Here is a 26110-nt window from a genome sequence, read left to right as displayed (position 1 = left end):
TCGAGTACGTGCACAGTTCGCGATGCAACGCGGCAATGAAAGTTTCGCCTGCACTCGGACCACATAAATAGAGCAGCAAATTACGAAATTACGTTTCCATTGCCAGCAACGAGATATTACACGACGCGCCTATTACGCTTATGCGATCGTTAAAAGCTGTTCGTGCATCCGGGGATACCCTGAGATCTATGATAGTAATAGTTTCCTGTGATTACCGATCCATGTTGAGTGCTAAGTAACTTCAAAACGATTCGATACGCGTCTCAGATTTTTTTAAGCATTGAAACTGCTTCGCTTAATGATTTCTATTTTGAGATAACGTGGAAGCGAAATCGTGGAAACTGACTTTCTTCCGTTAGCAAATCGTGCAACGAATAATTACAAGTAACCGAACGATGTTCTGTGTAAAAGGAGTTACGAGCTGATTTTTTGGGAAAGTGTTTTAGATTGTAACAAACGTTTGCCATTATTCGGTCAAAACGAATGTTTCAAGAACTTTCTAGTATTTAGTTTGTCGGTTTTTGCGATGGCAAGCACGAAATGATATGAAGACATCGAGATAAGAGATTGTACCGTACATTTGTTAATAATTCTATTTTATTGCTGGACTTTCTAATAACTTTCATAATGGATTTAGTTGATATGTATAATTACAGTTATAATAATCCATTTAGAAAGATGGGAATGTAGTATTTTCACTTTAAATATGAATTGCACTTTTTGTTCACAAGTATTAACACATTCGCTTTCATATGAGAGGAGAAGAGAATTAAATTGAAGTTGAAATGTTCCTGCGAGGTTGCGATTAAATATCATTTTGAGATTTAGCAGTAACTTCGTCAATGCCAATATTAAATAAGCATTGAGAACTTGTACAACCTTAACAACTTTTTGGGAATAGGAAGTGATGTCATAGCAAACTCCATTTGTAATACTGCATGTATTAAAATGTACACGTGCACAGATTATGAGTCATATTATAATTGAACTTCTGAATTATTCATGAGTTAAAAGCTATTGAATTTTTTTCGAATTTTGTTACTATGGTTGTACATATCTATTCTATTTCATTATAGAGTAAGATTAGATTAATTTCATTAATGATAAATTTATGTTTATTTATATTTCATATATGTAACTTTTATTGTAACTTTTATTGTAACTTTTATAGACAATTAAAATGTGATTATTTTATATTGGTTAAATCTACGATAAATTAATAGCTAAACCATTACAATTTTATTAATTCATTTGGAATTTAAAGATGAGTAGTGTACATCTTTATTCGTAAATATATAACTTCCTGAAATGGAAACTTTCTCTGTGAAATTAAGCTAAATGACATTTTCACAGGAAATATCTAGAAATTTTGCTACAATATTATTTATTACATAGCGAATTAATCGTAATTGTAGAAAGAAATATATATATGTTGATGGAATTTCACCTTTTCACTGATAGAGACCTAATTAGTAAAAAGCCCCCTCGCAATTTGTAAACTTTAATTGGAACATATTTGTTTAAAAAAACTTTTTCATTTGTTTCATTTATTTCGTCACTAATCCTGTTTCGTGCGAGAGACCACTAATTAGTATACTTGTAAGCTATAATTCGAATCTCGTCTAATTTCACTAATATCAGTTCCATTATGCAAAAGATCTCAGACGATGTTAACTTCCAAACGAAACACCTGGGCCCAGAAAAAAATTGAATCGAATCGAACATCAAACACTTAAAATTATCGAAAGGATTCGAGGTCATCGCCAACTGTTACAAGTCGATGATAAAAAAAAACAAAGGTTGTGATTATTGGATGTTAATTTATTACAAGTGATTCAGTCCTACTTTAAAATCTCTGACATCATAGCGACAACCATACATAGCCAGGCATTATTCGAATCGAATTAAATATGTCAGCCAATGTCGGAGCTGGCAACCAGCGAGATATATTTCAATACCAATTATGGGGAAGGAAAACAGGAAACCCGAAGGAATAACGAATTTAAGTGGTTTGAGACTGCGCGTTTCATGGACTAGTCATTCACGTGCAAAACCAAATTCGAACAGTCTGAGGAGCTTTCAGGGAATAAAAGTACCTTAACTGGCGACTACCTGAGTAAAACGTGGTAGATGATAGGCAAGGGGAGGGAGAGAGCTAGATGATAAACTCCGGTAAAACACGAACGCTGTAAACTTTCTCCGATAATGGCCGACATCAAACCAATTTCGCGCCCGCGTCATTATCCGATATATTGTTGACGACGACGAAGAGAAAAACATTGGTACTGCTACGTGGTCAAGTTTCCAGTTGTCGATATGTCGTTTATCGAAAGGCAGACAACATACGCGTTACTTATCTTCACTGATTTCACCGTCGAGCTGTATTTAATCATCTTTAACGAAATTCTATAAAGAAGAATTTCGGCTACCTACGAGAGAAAATTTCGATGATTTATTTTCGCCTAAAATTTTGGTAAATAATAGACACGCTACGCTGGAGACTACACGCGAAAAGTTCTTGTTTTTTTTAAATATTTGTGCTTTCGCTTTTTCCCTATGGGGCATGTCCGCTCTGAAAATTGTTGGCTCGAATGGCCGCACACAAGTCCGTACGATTCTTCCATATTTGTTTCATTTATGAGACGAGAGTAAAAGGAAGCGAACTACGGGGCTTAAGCGAACACTTGATGCACGGTAGTCTCATTATTGCATTGTGATGTCCTCGAATGTCTCGTTACATCGCTCGATTATGGTGGCAATCGTGTTACAAAAATTTTGCTCCTTCTTTTTTACGAGGACGAATTTATGCAAGGGAAATACCTCCAGCGACATATTTTCTTCTCCCAATGTAGAAGGTGCTTTTCCGTAGAAGGTGTACACTCACGTTCTACGAAATACGTCGTTCAACCATAAAACAACGCGTACGTGTATTTTCCTGAATATTTTAATTCATATTCTATTTCGTCATTGGGTATTTACGTTCTGGTTTCTTATACAGAATACATTATTTAACCACGAATTCTGGTATACACAGTTTGTCTGCGTACATTGTGTCCATCTTACTAGAAGCAACAAAAAATGTACCTCGTGTCACGGAGTCGTTTATACTTATACGTGACATCAGTACCAAAATTATTTTGAACTTATTGATTATATATTTTTCAATATTAATAATTCCTCGTCAGAGAAACATGAAAAACGGAAGAAACAGTACATTAACAACCTTAATCTTTAGATACACTGCACTAACCAACAAACTATCTTACAAGTATTCGAGTTGCGAAATAGTTCTCCAACCGCGTGCGAAGCTACTTCATAACAGTAGTTAGAGCAAGAGCATCGAGACAATAAATACCATTCTTGGCCTGTTACAATTAAAAAATATTCGAATGCAAAATAAATCGATAGTTGAAGAGAATAAAAAAAGAAAGGAAAATGAAGAGGTGAAAACATCGGTAACACGAGTGAACACGATTTTAACGCTACAATTGTCTAGAGATCTCGGTGTAAAAATTTCCATCCGGCGGATCTGCGCGAGACGAATTTTTCTGCGTGACAATGATATTCGTCGTTATTTATCAGGCTTTAAAAGCGTGGACAGCTTACAATACATTGTAAAGTTTCATTGCTGGCAGGTCTACTTTCAGTGGCATAAACCAAACATTAATTCGGTCGAGTCACTCCTGGATAGGTAACTGCGAATTGGACCAGCTGTGCTCATATACCGCCAGCCAGATATTTAACTCATTTAGCAGCGAGATCAGGTGCAATAAGCCAACAGCTTCTGATAAATGACTCGTATCGGTATTTACCAGATTTTCCGATATTATAATAATTTCCTCCTAATTAATCTGCCTGCACTACAATCTGTGTATTGATTTACTAAATTGTCTAAGATTGCTAATGAGCGATCGCACCGGCGTCTTTCTTATTTAACATCTGAACACAGTTCAGTGCACCTGCCAAGTGTCTCCGATGATTTTATTATTTATAATCATCGCTGGTACACATTGTATTTACGATAAAATACTATAGAACGATAAAGCCAATTTTTCGAAGGTTAATACATGGGTTAAGGTCAAAGCATGGGAAATCGTTTTTCTGCTTCCCAAGCTTCTTATCTTTCGATTGTTTAATTTCTAAATTACCAATCGATTAAAAAAGACTGTTTTATACGTTTTATAGCCAGATAAAAACAGGAAAACTGTTGCAGTTAGTTCAAACTTAATATTTATATCTAGAGCAGCTAGAAAAGGTATTTGCACATAGTCTTAATTTCTAAGGAAATTAACGCACTAATGTCTAAATTACCAATCGATTAAAAAAGACTGTTTTATACGTTTTATAGCCAGATAAAAACAGGAAAACTATTGCAGTTAGTTCAAACTTAATATTTATATCTAGAGCGACTAGAAAAGGTATTTGCACATAGTCTTAATTTCTAAGGAAATTAACGCACTTCTGTTAGAGATTCTACACATTTCGTTTCTAGGATGTGGATATTTTGTAGTCATATAAAATACGATTACCCGATTGCATATTTTAAATACTTAACAAATAAGAAAAGAGGTTCCGGAATTTCCTAGCGTTTCTTCGATTTGAAACGTTCGCTTCGTTCAAAGATTTCTCCGGACGTACATATATAAGCAGCACGAATGACCTCGAGGAAGAAGAAAGAAGAAAGTTTCAGCTGGGCGTACGAGATGATGCTGCCGCACCTGCGCGCATTCCATTCTGCGTGACCCTAAAATTTCAACGTTTGCTGTGCGTTCAACTTGACCGTGGATGGCGAACCGGGTCCGATACCTTCACCTTGGCCGGATCTCTATGCGACGTAGACGAATGCGCGATCACACGGCTCCGTACGCGGGCCTTGAGCGTGAAAGGGAACGACGCCACTGATAATAATCGTCTGTTGAATATTCAGCGAAAATTTCTCGGCCAAATGACAAATTTACACACGCCACGCGTGAATTTTCGAGAAAGTGTTCGAAGATCTGTCGTTTCTTCGACAATGACACGCCATAATCGATTTACTTTTAATCGTTAAGATCGTTGTTCCGCTGTTATTAACGTTTACGCTTCTTTTCACAGATTCATCTAACAGCTTCGGCCTCGACTGACATGTATAGGACGATGCTTCGGTCGAAGAGGGAGAAGAAGCGTAGTGAAAGTTTCGAACGCGTATTTATTTTGTGATTCATCGTGAAATACTTACCTCTTTGTGGACGACGAGGTGGTAATTAGCTTTGTGTCACAGTGTGTATACTGGTAATTTGCTTTAATTTGTATTCTTACAATTTTACATGTAAAGGAAGGATTTGAAATAGTCAAGGAACGTAGTTATCATTGATAATAACTTTCACTGGAATTTTAAATTGTAATATAAATTTTGGTGAAAATTGTTCTCTGTGGATTGTAATTTCTACTTGTTGATTCACACGCGATATGAAACGAATAAAGACCTTGAAATTATATACTCGCTGTACAAATATTTTGAAATCTAACCAATGTCATTGATACGTCGTTTATCGCGGTGAAACTTATGCAATGCATCTTGGAGAGCATTCGAACTGTCGCTTGCATCTCGGTCGATGACCTTTCAGTATGAAACGGACGGAACTAGATAAAAACCTGTTGTAGTCAACTTTTCTTTGCTCTGATATATGGATGGAAATTTATCAAGCGAAGGGCGCTTCGTTTTGCTGGTCATACTAGAATGTTCATTTAGTTCGTGCAGAATATAAATGCAAAATATAAGACAACAAAAATTAACAAAAATCAACGATTTCGTAAAAGTTTCGACATGTGGAGGGAACTCTCAATCCTCTTACGATATTAATTCACACTCGTAAAACGTAGATACTTTCACACCTTCTGTTACCTAAAAATATATTTAACATACTTATTATCGTCGTTTAAACACTCCAGTCATAACACAAACTTACGTCGACTAGTTATATAACCTTTCTCCGTATCACTGATACTATCATTCTCCTATTTTCCAAATTATACACTCCTGTACATGAAAATTATACGCTCCTGTTAAAAGTTCCTCCATTCGATTATATAAATGATCGTACGCATGAAAATACAACCCCTTCTCTTACTTATACATCCGCCTATCTCATCCATAATGTATTAACGTCGGGCAATATTCACCTGTATTTGCGAACAGAGCGGCAGCAATTACATATCAATTTCCGGCGGAATCTTCGTTTCATTTCGGGGCTGCGAATCAGCGCTCTCCAAATAACACCGGAAACAAAAGAGAAGCCGCGTGTTTGGTAAATAAAAATAGAACGAGAGGGGAAAAATGATGGCCGGATCGTGTTTCGTTGGACAATTAATTCCAGTGTCGCGATTAGTCGCCTTCACCGCTTTTGCATAGTGCACAGACATCCGGGTGAAACAATTTTGTTTGCGGCTCTTTCGTTATTTCGGAGGCTTTTGCGCCGGTAGAGTTGGCGGGCGCAGCATCCACGGCCAAGCAAAGCGAAACCCGCGAGGGGCGGCACTTTTGCGCTGAATTATTGATGTCAACGTAATGGACCTCAATGGGGCTGCGCAGATATACACACGGCGCTTCATCTTGCATGCACGCGCCACGGAACTACGCTTCTATCCTCTTTTTCTACATACACGTACATGACGTCTTTAAAACGAGACACGTCGTGGTCGGATTAATTCAGCTTCGTCTCTCCGTATCTCGAATTCGAAAACCACAAATCGAGGGAAAGGCCAATAACGTTTAACCGGGGGACGATGATAAATTATTGCTACCATGAAGCTTGAATTTTTCAAGCCGCAAATATTTGATCATTCGATTTAATTTTTGTTGGACGTTGAAAGAAATATTCGAAATTTATAATTAGAGGTTCTAATCGCTTAGAAACTATTTGAGCTACGATACCAGTTGTACCGTATGAAATTGCCGATCATGGAATAATTAATGTTGATATTGAACGTGATTAATAAACTTCATATGGTTTACACTTTTACTCGTAATATACGAAGGTTATTTATAAATTTAAATTTATTTTATTAAATAACTTTCCGTTGAGAATTAATTCATTTCTTATTTCTTTTTTTTTTTTTTTTTTTTTGTATAATAGTTCTTCCTATATATTTACGATGAATGATAACTTATATGTTCTCTCTACCATGCAAATTCTCAATATATGTAAATTCATACAGTTCAGCATAAATTACATTGACACGACATTATTTCTACCACACTATGATAACTATGTATGGAACTGAAATTCATTTAATTCGTACACATCAGGAATTCCGTCAGAGATTATATCATGCGAGACCTTGGAAGACGTACTTGGCAAACTAAGATGTCTACGGTTCACTTCTAGAACGTTTATATATATCCTCGCGTTTTGTTAATTAAGAAACCGTGCATATGTAAGTTACATGCAATTTGTAGCTTGCACAAGTACAGCGGAAAGAGAGGATGCTTACGTTACTCAAAGTGCTGCGTATGTACATAAGACAGAACCGGAAGCGTACTCTATACGCGTAACCGACAAGTACACCTCTTACACCAGTTGAATTTCTCTCGTAACCAGGATCGAAGGTCGACTACGAACTACAAGCCTTTGGTTACCACATCGTAAACTATTCGGCGAGAGAGGTTACACTCTGTTCAGTTTGATTTTGACGAAATCACCTATTTCCACTTGTTCGAATTCGACACAAGCGGAGCTGTGAAACGGGTCGCATTTCTATTTCATTGTGTTCTGTGCACCTCACTGCGCTGATGTGAGAATTACATTACTATTGTACTATAATTAACTACTTGGGCGAAACTTCAATCAACCGATGTTCCACGGTCGGTGAATCGTCGGTCGTGAATTTATAGCGAACGAAGTAACAATTTTTTATCTTATTGCTAGTCACTTTAAGGAACCTACGGATACTTTTTTATAGAAAAAGTTTTTAGAAAATGTTCGAAACGTAATAATTAACCGGTGTAACTGTGGTTGCTACAACTGTTCTCGTATAGCAGTCCTATGATGCGTGTAAAGCGTTGCGTTGCATACAAATTTTTCTTCTAAGTCACGACACGCATTCGTCTGTGGATTATAGACCCTCGATTTTAAGACCTTACCAGCTCACGTGACGATAAGAAATAAAAGTTTCTACACGATTTGTTAATTGGGTGCTTAACAGTATGTTATTTATGGCGTGCGTGATCTGAACTGGCTCTGTGCAGAGAACTTGTGGTGAATAATATTTTCATTCTTAGGCCTTATAATGGTACAGTGATAATGTCGAGGACAGCAATTTTTTCGCGTTTAAAAGTTCTCGAAGAACGAGATTTTTACTGTTTAATCGTAAAGGCAGATTTATTTTAAACATGAAATATGATGAAACCATTAAAAATAAAAATATGAATATTCCAATATCCGCATCGTTACCTACTGAAATAAATCAATCGTCTGTCGTTCGCAGCAAAATTTTCAATCGTAGTAACCTTGACGAACACTTTCAAGAATTCTCAGTTTCAACCCATTCACATGCCACCACTCCTCAAATTCTTGTCGCAAAAGTATTCCGCGGAAATGTTAAACAGGATGTTACATTGGTCGAACAATTTCTCGGCACTCGCAGTTTCGATGATACATTGTTCGACATCGGTGCAGAATGCTCGGGATACGAGTTTATCGATATAACTTTACGTATTCGCACGGGACCGATAAGCATCATCGGTCCAGCACTTCCGTGTGCATCTTTCTTCTCCAAGTCGGAGGCAGGGCTAGCCTACTTTCTCTACAAAGAGAATTTTTAACCGACGCGACGTGTGAGGGTTTCCCCTCTCCCTGTGTTCTCGTCCTGAACATCACCGCGACTCTCTTCCTCCCTCTCTCCTCCCTTTCTCTCATTTTCTCTCTTCCCCTCTGCCCCTTCGCCGTCGCCGTCTCTGTTCATTACTCCTCGTGCTCTTGCTCTCTCCTCTCTGGTTTGTCGTTTCCTCGATTTACTCGACAAGCTCAGCCGAGAATTCCTCCGGCTTAGTACCTCTCTCAGAGTCTATATAAGCGGAGTGTTCATACAAGACCGAGCATTTTTTGTGTTAGTAGTGACGGAGTCGTGGGTCTCCTCCATCAAAGAGGTTGACTACCGGTCGGAGAGTGTGAGGATGGTGTGCACGATGCGACACGGTAGGACCGCGTTCGATTGAGCCTGAGGAAACGCTGAAACGAGGAACGCCGCGCTCTGTCTTTTTTTCGGTGTGCCGACAAATCAATAAAAAGAAAGCGATTTGCCGTTTAATTTGTGTACAGTGCTGGCAGCAATTTGCGCGGGTGCAACCATGCTTCGAAGCAAGGTAGGTGATCGTGGATCTTCGAATATCATCGATCATTGCGCGAACGACGCTTCTTTATTATTTTTTCGTTCGACGAACGGTTCGTGTGTTGTTCAGTGCTTTGACAGCGGGATCGCGATTTCGCCAAGTTTCTTCTTTCGTTCTTTGATGTTTGATGGATCGTTTGGAGTGATCAAGGTGGACCGACGATCTGTGATTGCGACACGAATTCGTACCGCTGCGCTGTTGCAATTGAACGGAAGGATTTCCGACACGAAAACAGTAGTTTTGTCGTAGATGTAATTTTCTCCTCGGGTCGAGAGCTGGGAAAGTTTGTTACTCGCTAATCTTTATGCTGATGATTTCTCGCTGTTATATTCGGTAAAGTTAGCATGCGGTATCCGGCGTAGGTGTATTTCCTAATTGAGCGTGACGAACTGTAATAATTTAAATTAATTTCTGCTCGTATAAACTATCCTCTATATTTCTTGCTAACAGATATAGCTTAATTGCGATTGTAAATATGAATATTCCGAATGGCGAACAATTACTTCTATCGACTGGTATCATTGGATTATAGACGACCACTTTGGATTACGTTCGAATTAGATTATTTAATGTTGTATCGCATATAATATACAGTTAATGCAAAATGTAGACTAAATAATTTAAAATTAAGCAATTGAAACCAAAGTGTCGTGGATCATCTAACCTTTAAGGATACTAGTTGAAAAATTAATTTTGCTTAATTTTACGATTATAAAAGCTTAGAATTAAATTCTTATAAAAGAGCTAATATAGCACTAGAAATATGAATATGGTGTACATTTTTTTTTTTTTAATATCACGGTGTACTTTGACTCCTTATAAAATGTTCTTCAACACTCGACAAACCATTTAATCGGAGCGAAAAATACAGTTTCGCGGAAAATGTTAATCCCGTTAATCCCTGAATTTAAATTTCGTGCGAAAAAGGGGCGCGCAAATTACAAAATGTGGTCTAAGTGGTAGGAGCGTATTCATTATCGATAATTGCACGGCGACGATTTTAAAGCACAGATTAAATAATCGTAGGTTTCTTATCGGCTCTTGATAACCATTCACCGAGCGTTTCTTATTCTTAATTCACCGTTCCGGTGTCATTAATTTTAAGCAGTTACTCTTCCTTTCGACTGACACCTTTCATGTTCAGGAATATCTGCTATTAAGCACGTGTATCATTAACTGATCACGTTAAGAGCAACAAAATCTGTAAATTTATTTCTCACCGCGTCGAGTGGAAAATAAAATGAAATAATAGCTGTTAGTTTTTAAGATCTATTGAGATATTAACGACAGCAAATACGAGTGAAAAGTCCAGGAACGTAGAGTTAGTTAACGGAACTTCTGAACGTGAAAGTAAAAAATGTCTTAGCTACCGAATTAATCGTGGACAATGTTACGTCAACATTATAAGAATAACTAAACGTGATTATACCTTTCGCTGCTCAATTAAGACTGAAGGTATAGAAAGCAGTAATTTTAGTTTAAAGTTATGGCAATCGACAGATATTTGCTGGCATAGGAACGATGGCGAAGTATTGAAATATAATTAGAGAAATTTGATAACGTAAAAGTAACAACTGAAAAGCTGAATTTCAAATGTCAATCATTGCTTGCTGATTCAGGAAGTTGGCCTATGTTACAAAATAAAGTAAAACTTACAGTTTTCTTTATATAAAATATCATTAAAAGAAATGGCAAACTTCACGCTAGTGTTTTTAACTCTTTATTTTCTGTTTTGTGAAACTTTACATTGCTTATCGTGCATATGTATCTACTAATTTCACAACAAATCACCTCGGCTTTACTAGACTGTAAAATTGCCAGAATTATACGTTACAGAGTTACAGAGGATTCTTAGCAATAACGTCTACCGTTTTCCTTGACAAAATGCATAGGAAAGCTATAATAATAAATATGAAAAATATTGCATAAAGCATCTGCAAACCAACTCGGCAGAAATTGTTTAAAACGTAAGAGTCTGATGGAACAAATTACTTCTTGTGCTAAAAACTAGCTGCTGTGAAGCGCAACCGTTTCATTCCGTAGTCTCATCGACTCTCTGTCGTGTACTTGATTAGCATTCCAAGTGGAATGTCCTACACAATATTTACATTCTATCTAGCAATAAAAATCCAAGTGGAATGTCCTACACAGTATTTACATTTCATCTAGCAATAAAAATCTTGTCATTACGAAATCGAAACGCGAAGAGCTTTTCAGATAATTCAACTTCTTATGACGACATTTATTTCGCTGAAGCTGACAAACGCTAAACTAAACGAGAATAGTGATCAGTGCTGTACCATTTAGCGTACGCTACGCTAATTTACGCTTTTGTCGAACCGACCGGTTAGCCACGGCGACGGCCAACGATCCATGATTCTTAATCTGTTCCAAACAGACTTTTGTTCGCTTATGAATAGACTATGGATAGCACTGCATTTATGAAAAAGATGGAAAAATACAAGGAATGCATATTATCTAGCGTCTAAAAGTATTTGCATATGCAATTTCGCAAAATCAAATATTTATAGTCATATGAAAGTATTACTAAATGACGCGAAATTTAATATACTAATTAACTAATAAAATTAATAAAAGTATAGCAATGATACTGGTTATAAATGTTACGATAAATACGATGATGCACATTTTTCGTAGTCACTGTAAATAAGTATATAACTTTAGATTACTAACTAATTACTATGGGAACTTACTATATTAGCTTACCAGCTAATAAAATACATCATGGGAAGCGTATAACTTTTAATCATTTCTTTTTCTCTTTCTTCGAAAAGTTTACCGATTTACGAAATCACGAGTGCATGTGCATCGAAGAAACAGGGGAAGCGGAAACAGCGAATAAGTTTGGTCGCGCGCGCAGAGAAAAGTTGGAGTTCGCACGTGGAAGGAAGCTAAATAAACATCGGATTTTCCGATGAATCGTATCGTATCGTTCGATAAGAAGTGATGGCTTCCACCGCGTTACGTGCACTTGTGCTACGTGGTCGGAATATATGACTATGCATGAAGGAGGTGTTTGACCTAGTCACAATCTGCCTACATCGATGCATTCGACCGTCTACTCGTTCTGGTTACAACATACGTTTAAACTATTGCACACGCGAGCGCAGTTTGCGCCTCAATAAGTGGGCGCATCGTTAAGAGCGAGTCTTTGCAACGCTACGTGAAAATGATATAGAAAGAGATTGCATCAAGGACCAATCATTTGTAATCGAAGGAAACATGAAATTTATTTATTTTTAATTATTATACACAGTCCTCGCCCATCGGTACGATCTTTCTTCTATTACATGTAGCCTTCAGTTAAGCAAGCTATATTTGACTATACGTAAGCGAGAGATATTTTGTCATATGAAAATGATATAGAAAGAGGTAACATAAGACGATCAACCATTTGCATCCGAAGAATGAAAAGTACACTCTTATTACAGCAATTTTTCTCGTATTACATCTAACTTTCAGTTAGGCAGACCATATTCAACTATACGTGGACGATCGAGATTTTGCTCTTGAATATCTACTTTCACTCGAACAAGTTCAAGTAATATTATATGTAATACTCTATATTAAAATAAATGATTTAGTATTTATTGTAAATAATTATTTGTATATTAATATTCATTCTGTTATCGATGTATAGTACTTAAAGAAGAGGTAAATTGTTAAATATTCTGATGAAAGAAAAATATAAAGATTTGAAAATGCTCTCAGAGTTCATCAATCAATGCTATTTTTGTGACAAATGCTTCCAACTCACGCTATCTGCGGTAACAGCGTAACTTATTACCTGTCACATAGTTATAAGAGGTTGTAATTCATATTTTTCTTTTTTATCAGAATAAAGTTGAAATCGAAGCCCTTCGTGTTTTAGTTTTACAATCATCAATGTAATAAGCAAGGTTTATTTTTTTCTTTTTAGACAGAATATATACACCTTAAGCTTTACATATATTATAAGTTTTTATACAGGATAAGATTTGTGTAAAAAATGAGGATTGTATAAGAGTCAGAATTCTTTTTCGCTTTGTTTGTAATACATACATATAATTCATTTGGGTACATAAATCCATATAATGAGAATCGATAAAGTAATAAATTCATTTAATTTGTTATGTGCTTCTACCAATTTGAAATGAGAAAAATGTAAATTAAACGTTCCTAAAGTTATCATACTACACAAAATACACAAAAATATAAAGAAAAAGTAATAGACGATGGATGCACATTTACATAGATTACATTTATACATTATGAGATAGATGAATCTATAAAAATGCAAATTTATGTATTTTATAGAAAATATAATTGTTGTACAAGTCGCAAACACAGTCAGTACGAAAACCTCCTCCTATCCTTAAATTGCATCAAATCAAATTTTACATTTAATTGATCTTACACATAGTTTAAAGAAATGTCTCAATTCATTAACTTGTTCAACAAAAATAATGTAATATACAATGTCTCGGAAGAATACATACTCTTATTGTTCGAATACGAAATATTGAAAAAGGTACAAGCAATGTATTAATATACAAGTTCTTGTCTCCTATTTTTCCTTAGTATCGATGAAGTCATCATATAATCATTTCATCATAAAGTTATCATTATTATAAAATTCATTCTGACACTGATGAAGTAAAAGGTTCTGCAGTTTCCGATATAATTTCATTTTCAGGGTTTTGTGACTCAAATGTTTATATTTTCCTTGATTCGTTCTAAAAATACGTTAACATACTATGGAAGTTTGAAATCGTTAAAAATTTCAAAAACGTGTAATATTTCTAGAAAAAATATAGCAAAGATATTTCTCGAATACATTCTCAAATTACATATTAGACACTTTAATAATACGGAAATCCCAATGAATAAGAACGTTTAGAAAGACGAAGATACAAATAAAAATTTAAGATAAGATTTATACTCAGATGCCTCTTCACTCCATGCTTATTCTTGCATTGCACTTCTCGTTGATGCACTTGGGAGAAAGTGCGGCATATTATGTTAACCTTGCATCTCGGTCATTGTGCCACTTAAGACTTCCAAGGATGGCTTCTTGATGACATTTACAGCTTCAAACTTGTGCGTTGCTTCTTGTTTCTTATCTAGTATCTTTTATAGAAAACGATCTGGTTGTCACAGTGGAATGAATATCTATTACCGTAAAAAGAGATATAAACCTCTCCCAGTTCCATTTGTCCTCAAAATAATTTTACGAGATATCGAACGATCTTCATTTCATTTTATAGTACAACAGCGTTTCATTAGTACATTTATAGTACAAAAGTAATCTTCGTTTTTGCCTATTAAACGTAACAAACTGTAATATTTACAATGCTTACTGCGCTTTATTCGTTTAATCGTAATAATGAAGTCAGTTAACTTCCTTTCGATCATTTCAATTCTTATTCAACCCTCTGGTAGTACAGCAAAACGACGAAGAATATCAAATAAACTATTTAGAGAATACTTCTTCGTTTTCAAGGCTTCTTACGTTTCTGGTTTCAGACATAAACAAATACATAATTTCAATTTTTTATTGGCAATGAATATTCATAATAGCATAATAACAAATCATGTATTTCTCGTAATTTAACGAGAAAGAATTTCAAGGTGACGATGTATTTAAGTATCAAGTAATATTTCGTCAACGTTATATGAAATTTTTGATAACAAAGTTTTATTTTGTGTGATCCATTTATCTATCAAAGTAACACTTGTTTAACATTGCGATGAAACGAAATCCAGAACTATCGGAGATTGAAGTGAAAATACTACTTTTCTCAGTCATATTCCCATACATTATACGCCATCTTTGTAATTAACGTAATTATTTACGGGTGCCTGCGTTTAATACTTACAGTGAGTAAATGCAGGTTCATATAATTCTCACATGCATCGGGATGACTAGTTCGCCTTGCGCCAACCGAGGTTGTAAACTAGCTTAAAGTCTCTCACGGCCTTCAATTTGGAACCATAGACAATGTGTGCTGGCACGAGCGAAATGTGCACACGATACCGAGCTACACTTATGTTCCTAACCAACTAATTAGAACAGGAGAAGATGTTAGACTACTAGTTAACTGTCAAACCTAAAAATTTCAGTAATCTAGTATTTATCTTGAAGCATAATGAGAAAAGATATTTAATCACGTTGAACAAAACAATTTTGATCAATGATTAAAGTTGATACCTTGAAATCTCCTTTCAAGATAACGAAATGTACAGAAGATAAAAAGCTGAATAATAGACAGTACAATTGATAAAGTCTGCTTGGTAATACCAGTTTCCTCATTGAATAAGATATCGAATACATTATAACAGTAGATAATACGATTCTTAAATTTTGTAGGAATATATTGATCACATTCTCAGTACACGCACATATTCGTGAAATGTTTACTTTCTCTAATCTCGTTCCTTACTTATTTAGTACAAACAATTATAATAAATTGCATATTATTTACGCTCCAGTTAAGCTTTGTTGTACTTCAAGCGATAACCATAACTATTATCATTTAATAAATAACTAGTTATCTGTTGCTTTGGTTACACTATATTAATCTTACTGCATTCTTTGCATCGTTGTAAACCGAAACGTGCTTTTTATTCTTAACAAGTTTGAAGAAAGAATGGAAGAATCATTATTGATAGGTATCGTTTCCGTTTCAATTGTACCTCTCATAATACATTTTATGCATATAGTAAATCTTAATGCATGTTAAAACAAGAGTGAGATCGGGACATAAAAATTTGAGGATTAACGCGTAGCAGGATTAAAGAAGCAATGTGTTTTACATTGAACATCGTCAAACTATGACAAAAGAAAAGTTGAAGAATTCGGTTTGATTTCAGATGGCAATTACGCTGCTCTGCGTTCTGCTGATCGGACACCACGTCCAGGCAGTGGTTAACAAGGCGCAACCCCAAGTGCTTGCTAACAAGGAAGAAGAGAAACTGAACGAAATTAAGGCTAACGAAAGGATAAGCAATTATGGTCCACCTGCTGACGACTATGGACCACCGATCGGATCAAATATTAAAGGACCAGCACCGGTTTACGGCCCACCGGAACTAGTAGGTGATCAAGGACCAACACCTATATATCCGCCACCACCGCCAGACATTCCACCACCTGTCTACGGACCACCATTATCTTCATATGGACCGCCACGAATTATTAAACCGGTTCATGTTCCACCGAAACAAAGTTTCGGCCCTCCTTTGTCTCCGTTGCCTTCGAAGCTGAGTTTTGGCTCGCTGAAACTTCATTACGGGCCACCGAAGCAACATTATGGACCACCGTATTCATTCGCTTCGTTTAGGCCACCGAAACTTCAATACGGTCCGCCATTGAAATTCACGTCCTCTGTGTCTAATCAATACATAGCCGTGGGATCTTCGAGTCTTGGGCCAACGAAACCGGCACACGGACCTGCCATTCCCGTATCTCTCGATACCTATGGCGCGCCTCCGCAAAAACTTGCTGTTCAATTTACTTCTCAACCGAATGACAACTACGGACCACCTCCTCCACCATCGCTTCCGGTGGTGCCCGAGGCACAGTATGGACCACCTGCTGGTGATCTGTACAGGCCACCTCCACCAATTCCTCCACCAGGAGTGCCAGCACCACCTACACCGCCCGATATAAAGTACGACGGCTGGCAACCTATTGCTGGATTGACCAATCAACATGGACAACCTGCGAACACTTACGGACCTCCATCCGATGAGCACAGGATTTTGGATGGTCATTCCGTGGGTGTGCACATTGGACAGACTACGAGCAACGTTATCGAGAATCCAAATGTACCAAATGATTCTTATGGAGTTCCAATTCACAATCCTGAGGCTCAAGACTTGAAAACCTCGGTAAAGTCTAATTCTAACGATAATAAAGGCTTACCACCGCCACCACTACCGGAATACGAACCATTCCACAACGAAAACCCACCAAAGAAGGAACATCCTCAAACAGGTGTGCATGGTCAGCTTAATTTACAATACGAAGTGCCCAAGGTAGAACCGCTTTCTATCGTAAAGACCGTTGGATTCGAGTTGTTACCTACGAATCCGTCAGTAACTTCGGATCATAGTGCAGGATTGCCCACGTTAAAGTTACCCGTGCTTGATACCGGATCCCATTTGAATCACGGCAGTGGAGACTCTCACGCGTTCCATAATCTAGGAAATGATTTGTCGCTATCGCAAATATCTGTAAACGGCCTCTCCAATAACTATGGCCCGCCATTATCAAGCATTTCCTTTGGAAAATTGAATTCCATCGAATCGGGCATTCCTTTGCCACCACCTCCTGTTCTCGATTCATACGGCGCCCCTCCTCCTTCATCCTATTCGCCTAATGGTCCTTATCCAGCTGCCGAAGCAGGTCGAGCATCGTCGTTTGCTTCTTTCGCATTACACGGTAGCTCGCTTTTTAAGCAAAATTTGCATTACCATCGTCCCCACGGATCGTTTAGACATCCATTACCCCTTCCAGGTACCCTGATTCCTCCAAGAAACCGTGAACCGATTAAGTTCAAAGAATCCGTTCCTAGCGGACTTTTGACTAACCTTAACCGTTACTTGCCACCGCTGAGACACGTTGAGCTAGCCAAAGCGCCAAAAACTTACCTTCCGCCCTTATCGTTCGAGCAGCAGTTACCTGCCCTCCATGCTCCAGTTGCTTTCAACAAACTACCTAGTGTCAGCTTGAATTCGCCAATAGCAGCTCCGAATGCCCAATATGGCACGCCATTATCCTTCAGCAACTTTAACACTCCAGCGCCAGTGTTGACGTACGGAGCGCCTAACTTTGGACCCGCTTCTTCCTTCGTCTCCACCTCCACTGGCTTTGGCAACAATTTATACGACAGCATCAGCAACACCATAACTACCACGTATGGCACCCCGGTAGTGAATTTACCGTTGTCGACAGGTGGTGGACACGATTGCGGTTTCGAACAGACGACTGGTACGCAGTACAGCTTTGAGGATCTCGGAAGCCACGCGTTAAACGTCGGCTCTCATGGCTCAAGTTTCGGGGCCGCTCTTTCCACTGGTCTCAATCAGAATTCGCTGTTTAAAGAGGGTTCCTTGTCAAACGGTTTTAGTGGGTTGGATATCACGCAGTCGATAGGTCAGCTAAGCCTAGAAAACATAGAGCAACCGAAAACCAACCTGAAGGACAGCTACGGCAGTTCGATAGGCGTGAGCTATGCCACTTCTGAAAACACGGACAACGTTTTGTCTAGCGATCACAGTCAATCGGCTGAAGTCACGAACGTACTTTCGGCGCCACCCGCTATACAATCTCAAGAGTCGTTCTCCTCGAACGCTCATTTCCAACAGGAGAATGGCGGGATAAAAGCTGAAGCGTTAACCGCGAGCTTGAACGAGCAAGGATACGGCCATGCAAAGAACCTAGCCTCGAACGAAGTGGACGCTAGTCAATTTCTGAATACCCACGAAGGCAGCGAAGCTCTGTCCCTGGCGAAGGGACTGACGGCCAATGGAGCCGACGGTTTCGAAGTTCAAGGTTCCAAGGGAACGTACACGTTGCAAATCCAAGCTGCTGATGGAGGATTAGGAACGGAGAATTCGGATGGTAGTATCAGGCATGATCAGGTGCTGTCTAATGGGCTCTTGCAGGATATCCTCGCGGCTATCGAACAGCCTGAACAAGGGCAGATACAAGTTCAAGGTCATCCGGAAGCACAGCAATTACAGCACGTGTTCAGCGATTTACCACAGGCTGGAAACATCGAAGTTCCTAAAGGACATTACATCACGGTAGCAGAGAACAATCAAAGGAAAGATTCTGATGAATTAGGTGGACAAGCTGACGACAGGAGCGAAGCCGAATTTAATAAAGGAGAGTCCACGAAAAAGCAGGCTGTCGCTCTTTTCTTCAACAATCAATACGGTGACTCGAGGAAAGAGATAAGGTCGGTGGCGAAAAACGAGAACGTGGCAACTGTTCTTTCGAACGATGGGAAGATTGTTAGCGGGACAAAGTCCTCTTAAATCATATCGTTTGTCTAGGAAATACTTTCGTTGATAGATTCTTTGGTAATGTATGGTAATTTATGTAACGAACAGACTTTCGTCCTCTTTCGCATTACCAAGTTAAGCCACGGTACTACGGGACTGAGGCGCAAAATTTGAAATCGTTCCGCGTAGAAGTTATTAATTAAAGTCATTAAGTTAAAGACTATATTTTTAATTACAAAATATTTAAATTTTATATATCATATATAAATATTATAGTTACGAAATGTCCTATTGGTAGAAACGAATTCAAAATCGCGCTCGCTTTCGATCGTTTCCGCCAGATTGCAATCTACAAACGGATTTGATTACTCTTTGCACCATAACGATTATCATTGATTACTGATCCGTGAGGAACATCTTGAGTTTACATTCCATTTTAGAGCATGCCAGAATGAAATGGAAGCCACAAATGGCCTAACATTCCGCTAGGAAGCGAAAACGATGATCGTTTCTTCAGAAATATATCGATGACAGGTTGTGAAGCCGAACGGTTTACTCACGAAATTCTCTTTCTTCGGCGAAACGGTAATCGCGTAACGTCATCGGCGAATCTCATTCTCCTTTCTTTCTTCTCACGCGAACATACTTCATGTTCGCGAAGGCAGATCCTATCAGAGTTTAATTGCGACACAAGCAAGCACCGAAAGTCCTCGAGTGTTCCTCCGTTCCTTTCCGAAGAACCATTCTACTCGCCTTTTCACTCGAAAACTCTTTAGGAGATGGAGAGGTTTCATGTGAACGAAAGCAAGTAAAAGTATCAGAGCGATCCGTTTCGGGGTCGACGAGCAATCGTGTCATGGCCATTCGCGCGAGCCAACACATCTTAGAATCGACGTCTTCTAATCGCTCGATTGACGCACGAGTGTCTAACGCGACAAGAATTTAGATTAGATTACATAGATTTAGAATTCGATTACAAATTTACATTACAGATTTAGGTCGTTCGATTACAAATCGTCGTCGTTTGAGAAATAAAAGGCGGGAGATGGCCGTATCGAGCAACTTTCATCGTTGACGTTCGGGCACGTGATCGAACGAGAACGCCAGTCTCTCGCGCACTTCCACATCTTTAACCTTCACCGAGGTGAAAGTTCAGTACCTCGTCCAACAGCTTCGTGGTAGTGATACCTACCTTTTGCGAGAATCTCGTTTCCAGTGAAACGCATTGCTCGACTCTGCGGGCGTTCAACGAGCGCGATACACACGGTTTTGCATACCTTTGTGACAATAACAGGTAGATATGCATATATCTAGTCCGTTGTTTCTCGATGAGATACGCTATACCCAGTTATACACCGCACTAGAGGGGATGACTTTTTAGGTGTCTCGGCTTGCTCGGGGTATGCTAATCGTATTGAAAATAGAAACACCGTTACGTGGTACGTGGAACTTCAGCGAGATCTTGTTAATTGTAGAGTACCCTCGCGTTAATATTAGATACTTTTAATAGAAACACGCTACGTTGGACGCAATTTTTCATCATTTGCAATGACAATTACATTGTAATTTAATTTATTTACCTACACACACGTATACGTTATATTATATTCTGTGCAGAACAGAGAAGAAGATAATATGGGAGCCTGTTTTGCTTTTAAGTAATTTTTCAAAAAGTAGATTTACTATTATTGTCAGAAATAAATTTCTGCGCTCCAGGGTTTTCGGAACGTTGGTTTCAGATGACTAGTATTATAGCATATAGCAGATTAAACGTATAGAAGCAGATAATGCATATAGCTTCTCGCTTATGAATCGAACAAATGACATTTCCTTACGACAAATAAGAAGAATTCCACATTGTCATTCTTAAATATTTTCGACAATTTTTTGTCAAGTCTGGTAGTTCAGTTAAGATTACTAAATATTTTGTTTCTTTACTTCTATATCATTATGTATATTTATAGTTATGCCATCGTGCATGATACTTAAGATATTATTCTCAATGCGAGGTTCTAATTTACTAACAGGATTCTATATTGTTACTTTTTCCTACAATATTTATAATATGTGTATCGCTTAATTTAGCAACGTAATTTCGTTTGAATAGAACAGTTAGAACGTCTTTATAAGTGGACGCATTTAGAAGTACAAGCACCCAAAGATACACGAGTCATCCTCGTGTAAAGAAGCAGTAAAACTCAGCCGCCTGACACGTTGATAACGCGATCTAACAAGCTGAAATTCAACTGGCCAGAGATATAGGTAATAAAATGTTAACGCGTTCGCATGTGCGCTCATCGACGCGAGCTTAAAACCAGCTGCGTATCGCAGCGTATACGCATTCCGTATTCGGAGTAGTCTTAAACTTCTTCTACTTTTATAGTGCTGCCTGGCAAATGGTTATGCATAACTTGGTGTATTGCAGATACGTAAAATAAGTAGAGCGTATAAGCTTAAGAGAGATGCTCATTGTTAAGAAATACGCAGTGACGATGCTGCCAAGCCATAAAACACGTCAACTCGCTCCTAACTTCTTTCCACCTCTATGTTCTTCCTTCCTTCCTTCTTTCCCTCTCTCTTTTTTTTATGGATTAATTTATTATTTTATGTACGTAACGTCTCGTGCATATGGCTCACCGTACGCACGATACGTCCAATCGACGTTATTAGTTTGTTGAACATAGCGCGCGTACGACTGTATTTTATATATATATATATGTATTTGTTTACGAGGTTGCGTTAAGTATGTAAATATACGACCTATTTGTAAATAGAAAATCTTCTTTATTTCGCGGCCTTTTTAAATTCCTACTTCCTTTTAACGTGATCGTGGAACTCCTTTTCATTGGAACTATTTTGTATGTGTGACTGGCTTTGCCACTTCTTTCAAATCTCATCCACACAACCGAACAACAGGAAAGGTTTCTATTATCAGTTGCGAACGAAACGCAACAGCAACTAAAAGAAGATCTGCAGAATCAGGAAATCGCAGTCGTTAAACGTTACCTCGTTCCGAAAGACACTTATGTACGGACAGCCGATAGAATTTCCAAGCATCTGGCGTTCCGTTTATCTCGATCCGTTTTCCCATCACGCTGTTCATTCCACTGACCGTAATGTCGACTTTCAGCGACCGACATTTACCTTTCGGGTTCGCGGATTTGTTACACGGTAAAGGGCCATCTATTCCATGATAAGAATTTTAAATATCGCTAAAACGAATTTCAAAGCAGTTACGAAATATCGCGAGAATGATTATTTAATAAATAAATTCGTGCTACCGATATCTTTCAGCGAATTATTCATTGAAAATGACAATTGCAGAAAATATCTTTCAAGTCGGATATTATAAAAAATTTCTGATTTTTTAAGTTCTTCATAATTCAAAGAGATTCTAATGACTGGGCGGTGGACATTTATATAAATGATGTGTCGAGAGGTGGGATTTCATAGACAGAGAATATCGTTGATTTGCTAGAAAAGTGTCACAACTGAGAACGGTATATCCTTCAGAAAATCAGGTTTAAAATAGAAGAGTTAAAGTAGAAAATTATTAATCTACTATTCAACTACGTATTTAGTAATGAAAACATTCACTTTCTCTTATAATTTAGGTCGTACTCGTTTACATGTATATATATGTATTTATAAAAGCTAGAGGTTCTATTATATTTATTTAATAAATAATGTATTATTTCATATATTGCTTGTAAGATTAATTAATCTACGAGGATCTTGAGTGTTTATTACGAGGAAACGAGTAGGTAGGCACGATGTTCGCTCGGTAGCACGATGTACAAACGAAAACGTACGAGGGGAATTAGGCATCTGCCACTAAGTAGGATTACGGTTATGTAAATGAAACGCTATCGTGCCGGTTAGGTTAGCTAGCGCGGACAGTTAGCGTGTCCTAGCGCTGGTCGAAATTGCTTCTCGCACACTTTCCATCGTGTCTCCGGTTCCCTTCCGCTTTTCCACCGCTTCTTTCCCTTCAACCCTTCAATTGGCTCGACCTCGCACGGTTCTCTTCGTTTCCTCCATTATTCCGTTCTTCGCGCAGCAGACAATGCGATCATAAGGCTTCCTTTGCAAACTGAAACTCCACTAAACTATGGGAATGTTCGCACGTTTTCGGTTATAAAACCGGGCGCGTACGGTAACGCGAAGATTTCCGCTCGGCTAATTTGCCCCAGAGACGCGTTAATTGTTCGTTTTGCCGATTTTCAACGTCTTTCGTCGTTGGTCGTCCAGCGATACGACTAATGAAAACGTGTAACCTTAACAGAGGATTGTAAATAGTCGTTTGATGTTATTGCATATAATTTTCCCTTTATCTGTTGGTACAATGTTCGCTTTCAATGTAGTTAAAATTTCTCAGGTTACTTCGCCAGAAATGTCGTCTTTCATTTTGCATTTTGAGTTTCTAAAGGAAAATCAAATGGTAATTGTCGAAACTTACAGTTAGCAAATTATAAAGGGCATTTAAAGCTATTACATCATTCGCTCTGTTCTCCGAATTTAATATGAACAGATTTCCATTTACTTCGATCGTCATGCTAAAATTCTATAAAAAATTTAGTCTAACAGGGAAAGAAACGAAACCTCAAAGCAAAGAACATTTTCATATCTTTCCAACAGAGCAATCGAAAATTACGAAAAATATGCAACATAGATAATACATTATTCGTTAGTAAATGCGATAAAATTTTTGTTTTTTCAAGCTCTAAACAAAAAGAATGCTATTATTGTTCTAGATTCTGAAATCGGAATGTCTGTTAACGAATCGTGTTTACAATAATTTATTATATTTATTATATTTCATACTTGTCATCATTGTCCCATGACATAAAACTGTTACCAATTTACATAATAATTGCTTGGCAGACGCGTTGTATAAATGAATTTTCTACGTCGTCTTCTCCTTCTGATTCTTGCCAAATGTACCTTGCTCGTTACAAACTTGAAATGCTTTCCTAGTTCACGGATATTCAAGAATCCGAGCAATTCGTGCATCATTCCGCGTCGTTTGCAAGGTAAATCCATGCTTGTTCCACAAATTATGATTGCGCGCCTTAATCCAGTCGCTCGTACGAATCTCTCGTTCCTCGTTCTTTCCGAAATATTCCTGCAGTTCGCTTCCTGTCGCTTCGTTACGCAACAGAACGCATTCGCATACGAGGAATCCATGTCGCGAAATACCGAGCTCAAAGATAGGATCGTCGCACACGAAAGACACGCGAGCAGAACGTTCTTTCACGGAACTTTCGTAACCATGACGAGTGTAAAGACTCGTTCAGATTAATTAAGTTACTTGAATTCAAGTCACATGAATTCGCTTTAAATTCGCGTGGATAGGAATCTTTTAAAAAGTAACATTAATTCAAGACACCCGACTTCAGATGAATACCCACTTGGAAATGTTTAAAATGTTGTCGGAGATGGTACAAGAAGCGAAACATAAAATTAAATCGCCTTTAGCAATAACTTAACAATTGATAATATTGGTAAATTGATAAATTACACACGAATAATGCTCGGTAATTTTTAAATGTAGCGACAGATCAAACTGTCGGCTTTAATACTTTTGAATTTACTATGCAACGAGAAAGTTTATTACTATCGATATTAGTTTACTGATTTTCAGCATATTTGGAAAGGAACTTGTCTTTTAATCACTCATTCACTGATTCACTCAAATTTCCAAGGTGTATTCGATTGTCAGTCCAGTGTACGCATACCGTTTCCTGCGAAAGCTCACGAGTATATTTTTGTTTCCAACATTCGATTGCTTTGATCAGGATACTCGGCGAATGTTTCGATATGAATGTTCGTAAACGTTTATAGAAACGCGCATTCGATGAATACACGGCGTAAAATCCTCGTGGTTGCGCGAACCGCTCTGATGAACGACATTAAGCACGAAGAGGACAAACTGGCGTAACGCGGTTGCTGCGTGTCAACAACGACGACAACGATGAAAACGACGTCGAAACGCGAATTTCGTTAGCGCTCAGACAAGCTCGAAGGAACCGTAACGACTTCCTTCTCGTGTAGCTTTAATCGAAAGTCGTATCACCGGGCTGTTGGCTGTTCGTGGAAAGCTGGTGACGAGAAGGGATTGCCAGAGATCTCGAAGGAGGGTTTTCACGGGTAGCCAGGGGGAACGTATGCATTTCTCGCGGAGCTCGGAAGTGCTTTATTTCCATAGTGAGGCGGTATCCGTACACACCGACAGTCATACTGATCTCGAGAGATACGTCGTTGCCTCCTGGGTGGTATATACGGAATATAAGGCGACTCCAAGAAGAGAAAGAGGAAGAGAGAGTCTCAGGCGTATCGTTGGTCGGTATGCTTAGCGCAGCCCGTTCGCCGATGGCAAGATTGTCTTTCTTTCGGAATGGCGAATAGTTGCTAAAAGTAGAATCTAAGGAAATAAAGTAGCCCCACTGGCTGCCTCTTTTAGAATCGCTTCGACGTTACTTGACAGTATGTATACCTTGCTGCATCTTGTACATATATGTCCCGCCTTAGAGTTATGCGAGTGTGAACATACATGTCGGATGTGGCGAACGTCCCGTTGCAAGAGAAATAATTCTACTACGTGAAATTTAGCATGTGTTTTTAACAATTTGATCGATTCAACGTCGTTACCGCTCTATCGGGGAACGTATTATTCACTCATCCGGAGTAGAATGGCTCTGAATATTTCAGTTTAGAGGAAGAAAG

General features: G+C 38.2%; 2 protein-coding genes across 4 annotated transcripts in view; one reads left to right on the top strand and one right to left on the bottom strand.

The window, feature by feature from the left end:
* Nucleotides 1-26110, bottom strand: part of LOC126919550 (uncharacterized) — a 143759-nt gene that overhangs the window by 55252 nt on the left and 62397 nt on the right. The window lies entirely within an intron of this gene.
* Nucleotides 8955-19602, top strand: LOC126919548 (uncharacterized). Of its 3 annotated transcripts, XM_050728921.1 has the most exons (3): nt 8960-9343; nt 16244-17369; nt 18330-19602. In XM_050728921.1, the coding sequence occupies exons 1-3, from the start codon at nt 9329-9331 to the stop codon at nt 19415-19417; spliced, it is 2229 nt and encodes a 742-aa protein (XP_050584878.1). In that variant the 5' UTR covers nt 8960-9328; the 3' UTR covers nt 19418-19602. The 3 variants fall into 3 exon arrangements, with proteins under 3 accessions (XP_050584875.1, XP_050584878.1, XP_050584877.1); XM_050728918.1 differs by having other exon boundaries at nt 8955-9343; nt 16244-19602; XM_050728920.1 differs by lacking the exon at nt 8960-9343 and adding an exon at nt 15619-15664 and having other exon boundaries at nt 16244-19602.

This window comes from Bombus affinis, chromosome 8, assembly GCF_024516045.1.
Source record: "Bombus affinis isolate iyBomAffi1 chromosome 8, iyBomAffi1.2, whole genome shotgun sequence".
Lineage (NCBI taxonomy): Eukaryota > Metazoa > Arthropoda > Insecta > Hymenoptera > Apidae > Bombus > Bombus affinis.
This window is presented reverse-complemented; position numbering and strand designations above follow the sequence as displayed.